General features: G+C 40.0%; 1 protein-coding gene across 1 annotated transcript; it reads left to right on the top strand.

Annotated features, from left to right (window-relative positions):
- The first annotated feature begins 6,423 nt into the window (after positions 1 to 6,423).
- Positions 6,424 to 8,062, top strand: birc5b (baculoviral IAP repeat containing 5b). The gene is made up of 4 exons (XM_062427091.1): positions 6,424 to 6,549; positions 7,279 to 7,388; positions 7,761 to 7,878; positions 7,976 to 8,062. Exons 1-4 carry the CDS (start codon positions 6,424 to 6,426, stop codon positions 8,060 to 8,062), a joined length of 441 nt encoding a protein of 146 aa, XP_062283075.1.
- Positions 8,063 to 11,362: the final 3,300 nt, after the last annotated feature.

The raw sequence follows: 11,362 nt of genomic DNA, 5'->3' as shown, positions 1-11,362 counted from the left end.
CACATGTCAAGTGGCCACTAGGGTAATATTTATATGAATGATCGACTGATATTGCTTCATTTGCTCCCTTCTGTTGCTACAGGTAGTTAACCATCAGGAATTGGTCTCCATGGAGATATGATAACAATAAATACCTCCTCATCATTTATCTTTAAAAACAACACACACACACACACACACACACACACACACACACACACACACACACACACACACACACACACACACACACACACACACACACACACACACACAATGGATGAAGAGGACTCAAAATTGCATAGTCTGGATGGTGATTAGTAGTTAACCTATGCTGCCCTCTACTGGTGTTAACCTGTCGACACAGGATTCATTCTTCGTAAACAAACACTTGCAATCTGTCGAAGTATTTCAACTTTAGCAACTGCGGTACTCTATAGCAGTTTGGGAAAATGATCCCATGTAAACTGAGAGGCCTAATATATTCTCAGAAACATATCAACACACACATGGGTAAATAAGGGAACCAAACCGACATGAAACACAGCTGGCATGACATTGATGACCGGTCAGACAAATACCTTGCTCAAGCAGAAAACTATCCACTGTATACAACAGACTTGACAAAGCTGCTGAGTGCAGTATCATTACTGGAACTGTTTTTATCGCAAGGATTATGAATTAGGCTAAGCCTGGGTGCAGCAGGCCAAATGGGAAAGGAATGACTGTTGAGTATGGAAGACTTCTACAGACTTATGGGCCAGCTGATGTGCAGCAAAAGCCTGCAAGAGATATTTCAAACCTGATGGAAATAACATCAAACTCTCATTCTTTCCTGGAGGGGAAGCACACTGTACACAGTAAATCTACACTCACTGAAATCTGCAAGACATACTGTAACTCACCTCCTTACAACAGCTCAAACGTGGTGTCAAAATTCAACTTCTGTTGATAATCATTTCTAGACATATTTCATGAGACTGACCCTGCAGGCGGCTTGTGACTTTCCAGAAATGTTTTTCTCCCTCCATATATTCTAATTGCATGGTGTAATGAAAGGGATTGTTGTTGATACAGAGTCTGCACCTAGGTCATATATCATGCTTTGGTTGTCTCCTGGCACTGTGGTGGTGAATTTAGAGACTGCCTATGAAGGTCAAAGGTGAGGGGGCCAGGCAAGCTTCAGGCATCAGTGTGCTTGCACGTCCCCTTATAATGTGGCAAGACATTTGCAACCACTCTCTGACAATAAATCACAACTTATTAGACTCTGCAATCATAGTTAATGTTTAATGAAACAAACTTAATAATGTTCATCTCTATCTGTACAAAATGGCACAAAATCTATCTTACAGCTTTGAGCTTACATAGCACCTAACAAGTAATTCAGCTCAGTATGCACGGAAGACCTCTGCATTCCCCTTGAACTGGCCTGAGCCTGCAAGTCTGACAGTTAAGCATATCAGTTTGCAACAGTGAGGGATAATCATCTCACTAAATTTAGACTATTGATCAGGTGTGGATGTGTGCAGGAATCATGACTAGCTGTACAGTATGTTTCCTGTGCATTCTGTCTTTTTCATCCTCATTGAGGAAAGACTCAGGGGTGCACATGTTGTGTTTTGACTATCATTAGGGAATGGAATTTTCGTTGCCTTTTGCAGTTAATTGGTGAAATCTGCATGGCAGGGATGAGAGTCACTAAAGTGAGAGCCACTTTAAAAAAAAATGTAATTTTATCAGTTATTTCAGAAATATCTTCAACTTGCTTGATTTTAATCCAAATTAAAAACCCTGTCTCACTTAATAATCACCAATTTAAATAGGCTGACACAAAAAACACGAGACAGAGAAAAACAATAGTGTGCCCTGCATGAAACAGAGATTGTGTAAAACATAAGCAGTGTAGAAGTTTCCCCCAATTTACGCCAAAATCACTCAACTATCTCATTCTCTATCAAGAGATCAAGAGATTTCAAATTCTCCATGAAATTCTTCATCAGAGACAAAGATGTCCTCATGTAGGAAACATTGTCTTTCCTCTTTATTTCAATAAAATGTAAAGACAAAAAATTTTTCTCTCTTTATTTAAGCATAGTAATTGTATGTGACCACTTTTTTGTCTTCATTGTTTACTTTTCTATCTTTATTATTATACTTTAGCAATATTTTTTTCAACAAAAAATGCCTTGACAATAAAACATCACAGATACAACAGAAATAAAGACTGTAAGCATGTGTGTGCACAGGTGTGTGTGCCTGTCCTGCAAATACACGCCTGCCTACAGAGAAGGAGAATGTTGATGTTGACTGTCACACTCTCACACATCCATGACATTTTTACACCAAGATTGGAGGACAGGGCGTCTTTCTTTCCAACCACATTCAGATCACACATTTATACCATTAATGTTTGTAGCTCATAGTTGTTTATACTTCTTTACAATCATTTATTTTATGTTGCCCTAACTCGACTAAATACTTATGTCTGACACATTCCTAGTCATTATTGCGCAACGCAGCGTGTATTTTAGAACACAGCAATTTGAAGTGATTATCATCTCCATAGATTATAGTCTATTACTAAATCTCAGACATTCCTCAGCTGAGAATAATGTGGCACATAAAAAAAAATCTGGATATGAAATCTCCTCAGACACATTATATCTGATGTTTATCATATTTTGCTCTGACAACCAACAGAAGTGGTTCACATACTCATGAACAATTCTCTTCCTATCCCTTAACCCTTCACAGGACATGTTTCCATCATTTCAGATTGCACTACATTGACTTAATTACCTGAAGACTTATCCTAAGTACAAGCACTAGTTGCCTACACCTAACCTTATACCTTCACCCTAAAATGTAATGATTTATATTATAGGGATTCACGTTTTTGTCCCCAAAACAGAGTCCCCACAAACTGAGTAAACAGGTGTCATGCACACACACACACACACACACACACACACACACACACACACACACACACACACACACACACACACACACACACACACACACGCACGCACGCACGCACGCAAGATAAGATCAGTTTCGCCTAAATCTGTGGTGTTCAGTCTGGGTGTGAGGGCAGCGGCGGACAGGTGGGGCTGTCAAGACACTTGTCAGCTCAACAGGCACATGTACATGTACATGAAGATCAATGCCTTACAACCACACAGGCACATTTGTCTGATCATTCATTCAAAAAAAGTGCTGAATCAAAACAGAAAAACTCAATTATTGCCTGCATTTAACATGGGAACAACTGGATATGTTTCTATGCTCTCCACAGAGACAGTAATGCATCATTTTAAATAGAAGAAGGCACAGTGATACAGTAGATGGTAATAGGCTCCTTTCTTACCTGTGCTCCACATTGATCGCTCCTCTTAATCCTCCTGCTGCTCTTACACAGTGAGTCAGATCTCAAGTCCTGAACAGGTAGTCTGAGAAACAACTATTTCCTCTGTGAATTGTTTCCCAGCATGAAACTGGTCAGGGGCTCTTTAGGTGGAAGAAAAATGACCAGGAAAGATCCTCAGTAGTTCTCATTCATTTGAAAAGATTTTAAGAGAAAAGCATGCAAATAACATCCTTACGCCCACAATGGCAATGTAAAGTATATGTGGAAATAGAGACCACAAACACACCACTGCTATCACCTCCCCTGCACCGCTCTACATCCCTTCTCCTCCCTCCCTCGTTCTCTCTCTCTCTCTCTCTCTCTCAGCCCTGTGTGAAAACAAAGTGAGCAGGAGATTCCAGCTGCTAATCATGCACAGCTTAATAAGTGTGTCAGAAGACAGAAAGAGCAGAGAGTTAAAGACTGTAGCAGGGAAGCTAAGAAGGGAAGAAGAGTCAAATGTCAATGAAGGCATGAGGAGTAAAAGTGACGTTCAGAACACAGAGGGAAGATAAATTTCAACTTCTGAAAAGATGATTAGTGGTACAGCACATGGCAGGAATTCTCTGATATTCAAAACAGTTGCAAAACGGTCTCTCGTAAAGGACTGTCATTAGGAGACAAAAGTATAAAGCAAATTCTTCAACCTCTGTAAAGAACTGTAATGGTTGCTTTATTGCTGAAGCAGTTAACTACACAAACATTTTCACTATTGAATTATAGACATGAAACTTGAGAATGAAGGAGGGTTAACCAGTAAATCGTACACCTATAGCACAGCAATGTTGAGAGGAACAGCAAAAGTTAAGAAAAATGGTGAACATTTTGAATGTATGGGAGAATGCTGAGTGACAACAGTAACACACACATGCAGGAATTCAGGGGTAGATGCTATTCAGTAGTGCCTGCAGAAAGCAACCACACATCACACAGGCCACTTTGAGCTAATGTATTATGTCATAATATGTACATTTAATGTCCAATTCACCCCAGGCCTACTACTCCATAAGACGATACACAGCATCATCTCTCTAAGGGCAGCCACCTATTAGAGAGTGACACGAATACAGTATAAAAATCACACAATCTCAGTCTCATAAGTAGGCACACTGTGCCGCAGCACCCCCACAGGCACTCTGCTGGAAGATAAGGTTAGAAGGGGAAAAGGACAGCAGTTTACAGTTGTAAGCACATTTCAGCACCCAGGGGCCTGAGGGGTAGAGTTACAGGGACACACTGTGGACTGGGACTATCCCTGTCTCTCACATTAATAAACAGGCTAATAAAGTTTACAGCATAAACCATTAAATTGGACAAGTGGTTTTCTGGCCTAAGTGTCTTTATTTACATGTCTCGGAAACTGTAATACACGCCTGTTTCAATAAGAATGCCTGACTACATTTATGGCTATCTATTAATATACATATACACATCTGTGACTGAATAAAAAACATGTGATGTAGTCTAGACATTAAGAAAAGATCAGAGTACAATAAAGTAAGAGGGTATCATAAAATCAAACTCACCCTTCTTTTGGATAGCTCTTTGCATAATGAGACAAGAATTCAAGAGAAATTAGAAGAAGAATTCATCACTACAACAATACAACATCCATAATTTCTCTCATTTGCCAACAGGGGGAGTCAAGTTCCCCTCACTTTCTCAATGAGGACTCCACACAACAGTTCATGAGTGTAAAATGTTGGATTTTATTTCATCTTTTCGAATAAAAATACAACATATTTTAATAAGTTTATGTAACTTCAATGCTTCAGGGGATCATGAAGTCAGATCTATTTTCATTCTACAGCTGTGAATTACAGTATCTTAAAGAACAAGCAACATGTCCATATGAATATTGAAAGAAGTAATCGGTCACCACAGTTTTTTCTCCTGTACATACAGGCTGTGAAAAGATCCCTACCTAATGAGATTCCAGTGTGAGAAATTAGGGAAAAAATAACAGTGAACAGCAATCACAGTGATTGGCAGAGAGAGTACAATACTGCAAGACTAATGATCCCACCACACTGGTTTGTGCCACTGGAGCATGCAAGGGCAAGATTTAAAGGTTTTACATGTGACATGTTCATAATTTGTGCACTTAAATTTAGGGTGGGACAGATTGTGCTAAAAAGGCTAGTGTGCAATAAAATAATAATCAATTAAATTCAACATCAAGTTTAAAGTGGCTGTTGTGTTGTACATTTAATGTGTATTAAAACGGTATACTGGCCCTCTGAATTGGAGTAATATCTGGGTTAAATTTACTCACATTAGGTTGAGAAAAAAATGTGGATTTAGTACATGAGTATTATAGATTTGAGTAATGAATGTCCTGAAGCCTGGAAAAAGTTATGTTTGGACATTTCAGTGTTTATTACATAAAATACTCTTAGTGGACACAGTGAGTTTGTGTACTAATTTTGTTTAATTTTCTTCTAATTCTGCATCAGTACAGATCGGTTAGAATTTAAATTAAGATTAGGTATAACTTGAACATTGTTATCTTTTTGTCAACTTTTCTTTAAAGAGAACACAATAGCCTCTGGGCAGATGGACTTATAGAGCTTACACTGGCCAGGTTTTTGGCCTCACAACTCTTCCCCCCCTTTGGCCCTTCAACAGAAACACACAAATGCACACAACAGGCGCAATGCAAATGATTCTCAGGTTGTCACACAAGATTGTGCACTGTAGTAGGACAACAATAAAGCTTCTAAGTGTTTTGCTTCATGAAAAACATACTAGCTTAATATCTTAATGCACCACTGAGAATGACAAACTTTTAGTTGACAAAAATGTCAAATAAGAACTTTTAAAGTGCAAAGTAACAGGAATGATTAAGACCAAGATAATATAAAAAAGTATATAATGGCTCATTGCTTCACCCACCCTGAACCTGAGTTAATTAGCCAAAAACTGAAAACACCTGTGGAAGTGTGCAAGGCAGTTTGGGGCCATTAGCCCATGTCTACATCAATACACACATTGTGAATTAATGTATGTTTTTGTAAGGTTTTGCTGAAGATATGGCCAGCATAGATGCATTAGCAACCAGGTTTTACTCATTTGACAAAATGTACAGTCAAGATTTACGAGAGCAAACTTTTGCAGACTGGCCATTTCGAGAGGAATGTAACTGCACACCTGAAAAGGTAAGTCTGTGGCATCTGAAGGCTTTAGAATATTTATTATAACCTAATGTTTATCATCAGAAGTTAATTTTGATAGTGTGGTGGTGCAATATGTATTAAGTTACAAGGGGAATTTGTCCACAAGGAAGACACCAACTATAGGTAAGATAGTGCCTGCAGGAGTTCAGTCTAGGCACATTCCTGGGATGGTTGTTCAAATTTCAGTCCGGATGTGTCAGACAGTCTTAGCAATACAGCCACATTAACCTGCACATTACACAAATATGCTTTGAAAAAAATTATTGCTATTATACACCAACTGTGTTTACACAGCGACTTTATACCATTTATCCAAGGCTGTGACAGCGTGTGATTTACGGTTAAGCAGGTGCCAGATTTAGTTTCATTGCATCAGGTGTCAAGTGCACAGACCCTCTGCCCACCCTAGTCTAGTCATGATGGATGGGCTGCTGAAACTTCACTGGACGAGCAATTCTATATGCCACGTTACCAGCTCTGCCACCACCACCCCCACAGGAGCCAAAAAGAGATCCTCTGATTTCGTTCTCAGTGTCATTAAAACCCCTGCAACTCTGGCCTTTTGTTCTTGCATTGCACTTGTCATCTTTTTCAGTGAGTTATGTCATAAAATTCCTTAATTTAAGTGCTTGGTATTTATTTTACGGTAGTCTGTAAGAAAACAACTGTACTTTTTTTGACATTATATGACAACTGTATTTGTGTTTGTAGATGGCCAAGGCTGGGTTTGTCCACTGCCCCAGTGAGAATGAACCTGATGTTGCCTGCTGTTTCTTCTGTCTGATTGAGCTTGAGGGCTGGGAGCCAGATGATGACCCCTGGTAAGAAGAGCATGTCAATGTCTTTAGGCCCTTTCATTTTCTTTTCACTGAAAAACACAATGCCAGCGGTGTGAGGGGGTACAGCAGCTTAAGAACTAAAATTCTTTTCAGCAGTATTACTCAGAGCTAGTGACAAATGTCAACATACTAAACATCACCACAGAGAATGAAAAGAGTGGCTGCCAAACAAAGTTGATTTATTTTTTAAATATGTAGTTGGATGCAAATATTGAAACTGATTTCTTTATCTTGATCAGCACATTTTTGTATCCTAGTTGAACTGGATTTATTTAAGGATACGCATTCCTGTTTGTGAGCTGCATTCAGATGTTATCTTCAACTAATTTCTTCTTTAACATTTTCTCTGCCCAGGTCTGAACACACAAAACGCTCACCTAACTGTGGATTTGTAACCTTGAAGAAAGACTTCACAGAGCTAACTGTGGCTGAATTCTATCACATGGAAAAAGAGAGGCTGAGGGTCTACGTTGTGAGTCTTCCCACAAGTTGTGTTGATTATTTGCAAAGTAAAGTTTTGCTGAAGTATTTATGTAATAGATGTTCACATTCTGCTTTTTTTTCCCTAGAGAAAGGTTTGTCATAAGAAGATGGCCTATTTGCGAGATAACATAGACCATACGCATGAGAGCCTTAAATCCTGGAAGGAAATCTAAATTATTGTTTACATATTGTGATTTTTATTGCTACACTTATCTTATGGGCATAGCAAGAGCCTGCCTTAATTGTATAGTTTTATGTAATGTACAATGTAAATTATCAATAAAGTTTTTAGGAATATTGCACATTGATTGTAGTATTGCCTTTAACCACAAGATGGTGCTTTTGCACTAAAGCTGCAGTTTGACCACTCACAGCCAAACTTTATGCAGCTCCTAATCTCACACTCAAAACCTTCACAAAGGCAATCTGAAATGAAAGCGCACATTGAGTAGATTTACAATGTGGGCTATATTCCCTCTTTTCAACCAAATACTTACCATTTTCCTGAACGTGCCACCATCTCTACCACCCCTTTTCAAACCTTGACCCTGGACAGATGGCCTGAAGCCCCTCCCTTTCAATACCAACTGTTGCCCCAGTAACATCTGTTACATATAGGGGGACAGTGTGCACTGAGAGGGCTCACCAGGACACTTGCATGACCCTGTGAGGATAACTGAGATTTCATTTGGTGAAACCAGGCTGGAAATTTAGGAAATGCTGGAGGGTGCTGCAGTTGACACTGAAAATTGTGGAAAATGTGCTCATGCAGTAAACACTCTTTGAAAGCTCTGTCGCACTGTAATGCTTCAATGCTCTCATTTAGCATTTCAATAACAAAGGTTTAACATCAAAATTATTTGCCAATGTTGGCATAAAGTCGAGATTTTCCATTACTTGTATGTGGCAGAAACAGAGGATGTTGGGTTCAGTTTGTGGAATGAACCTCTTACTGTGTCAGGTGGGAGGGTTGGCTGGATGGAGTGCAGGATTAAAGATGCTATCTCTTCTCCAACCTTCCACTGTTCTGGATTAATGTCTAATGTAACACTGTGGCCACTGAGCCCAGATCAGCTGCTTAATTCTCTTTTATCCGCTTGCTGCAGAGCAAATTGAAGAGAATATTTTTAGCCAAAAAAAGTAAAACACCCAAAAGTGATGTAACATTTCTAATGAAACTGTTATGCTTACATTTTTCAGACACTTTTAAATCTATACTGTGGCAAGATATGCCCTCAGACAATGATATCTTACTGTGAAGACCAAATGTATTGATTTTAGATATGGCTAGCTGTCTGGTGTGGAGGGGAACATCTAATTAATGTACCAGATAAAAATTCCAAACAGTTGAACTGATGAGATGTTGGTTTTGACAGTTGGTTAGGTAAGTGATGTGGTATTTGCATAAATACACAGATCATAAGGAGCATGTTTATAGTAATTGCTAATGTAACTCTAATCATGGCTTATAACTGCATCCCGTGTCAATCCACTTATTCATGTGTGCTCCAGAAAATGAACAAAGAGGATGTCATGGTGTGACTTCTGTCCCTAAGCGGCACAGATGTGATAGATGGGCTTACTGTAGGAACAGCCCAAAACTGTTGATTTGATTGGCTCATAACTGAGGTGGGGGTCATACAATTTCCTGCGCCCCAGTTTTATTTTTAAGTAAAAACCCATCCAAATGTATTTGAACTGAGTCATTAAGCTTATAGTAATCTACATAGATTGGATTCTTCTCTGATCTAATTAAGATGCTGTGACAAAAGGTTTTGCACCAATGGCCTCTGCTGCAGTTTCCTAATGAGTTTCTGCTAAACAAACTGTAAACAGCGAGTGTAGCAGATGGACAAACGGACAGATGTTACCAACAGAAAGTTTACAACCTGAGCTTTCCATCAGGCCCCATCTGTTGCTCCTGTGCCTGGTACCTCCCTCTACCCTCCTCCAATGCTTCTGGTCTATATGCTCATCAGCATCTATCACAAAACCCTCTCCCCTGATGCTCCCTACACTGCACTGCCCTAAATGAATGACATCAGCATTTACCCTCTCATCTGACCTAGTCTAACCCTCAATAAATATAAATAAAGGCCAAATTAATGGCATACTATCGCATCTGAGCACTGCTTAGAGCGATTTTAACATCTTTCACAATGCTTTTTAGCTTTGCCAGCTTGGTCCACTCTGAAAAGTACTTGATGATAAAATACAAAGCAAGATGCAGTAAATAATTATAAAGGCTGGCATGTGTACAGAGATCCTGAAGCAGAGCTGTGTAAATGTGTCTACATCATGCCAAATTCACTGACCGATTACCAGAGCAAAAACACACCCAGAGTTACACTCTTCCTTGCATTATAATTAGGAAGAAACTAAAATCCCTTTTCAGGCCCTTCCTCCACCTCTAATGTTCTCCCACATCTCTGGCAGCACGGCATGCTTGCTGTCTGCTCTCTCAGACACCACATCCCTCCTACCTTGGCTGTTTTTGTGCCCTCTTCGAAAAGGGACCTCCATCTGTCCCTACACTCAGCCTATTGTGGTGTTCTAAAGCCCAGCAACTTCCACAATGCAGTAGGCGTGCAGAGGGGGGCCAGGGTAAACACGACAGCATCCAGATCCCATTAGAAGCTCTTTAACTCCTACACCCTAATACTCTGAGAACTTTAGGAGGAGAAGGCCCACCCCTCATCCTCTTGCACACAATGTCACCTCTGACACACTTCCATAGGTAATGAGTCTGAGAGCTGCCCTCTTTTCACCCCTCCCATGTACTTATTTCTTTTTCTCTGACCATGGTAGAACAAGCTGTTATTTTTGTATTTTTTTTGTTTGCTTTATTTTTCTGACCTTATTAACAATATTTCTTGTATAATCATTTTTTAGAGAACCATACTTGGATATTTATAAGAGTTCATTGCAGTTAAGGAATGGTTAGAACCAGGGTCTGGAAAAGTTAGTTTTATATGTAATTGCTTCGACCATGTTGACCACGACCAACCCAATCCTCATCATTTTAATTCTCCCTCCTCCAATCCCTCCAACCTCTTATAACGCCAGCCTTGCCACCTTTCATTCTCTGCCTCTGGCCAAATCTCTTTCTCTATCCATCTCCTAGTTCTTTCTTCTACCAGCTGCTTCTCTCAGTCTAGGACTTCTCCGTTTCAGGGTGCTCCACCTCTCAACCTGGACACTCAGATCCCTATGCTCCCCACAGAGGCGTGTGTGTGTGTGAGTGAGTGTGTGTGTGTGTGTGTGTGTGTGTGTGTGTGTGTGTGTGTGTGTGTGTGTGTGTGTGTGTGTGTGTGTTTGTGTGTGTGTGTGTGAGTGTGTGTGTGTGTGTGTGTGTGTGTGTGTGTGTGTGTGTGTGTGTGTGTGTGTGTGTGTGTGTGTGTGTGTACATGCGCACTGAGGCGGGTCTCTGCGCTCCCCAGCTTAAAGGCAGAGGGATTACCAGCACGCAGACA

This window comes from Scomber scombrus, chromosome 10 (assembly GCF_963691925.1).
Source record: "Scomber scombrus chromosome 10, fScoSco1.1, whole genome shotgun sequence".
Classification (NCBI taxonomy): domain Eukaryota; kingdom Metazoa; phylum Chordata; class Actinopteri; order Scombriformes; family Scombridae; genus Scomber; species Scomber scombrus.
The sequence above is the reverse complement of the archived record's forward strand: the minus strand, read 5'-3'. Positions and strand labels throughout refer to the sequence as shown.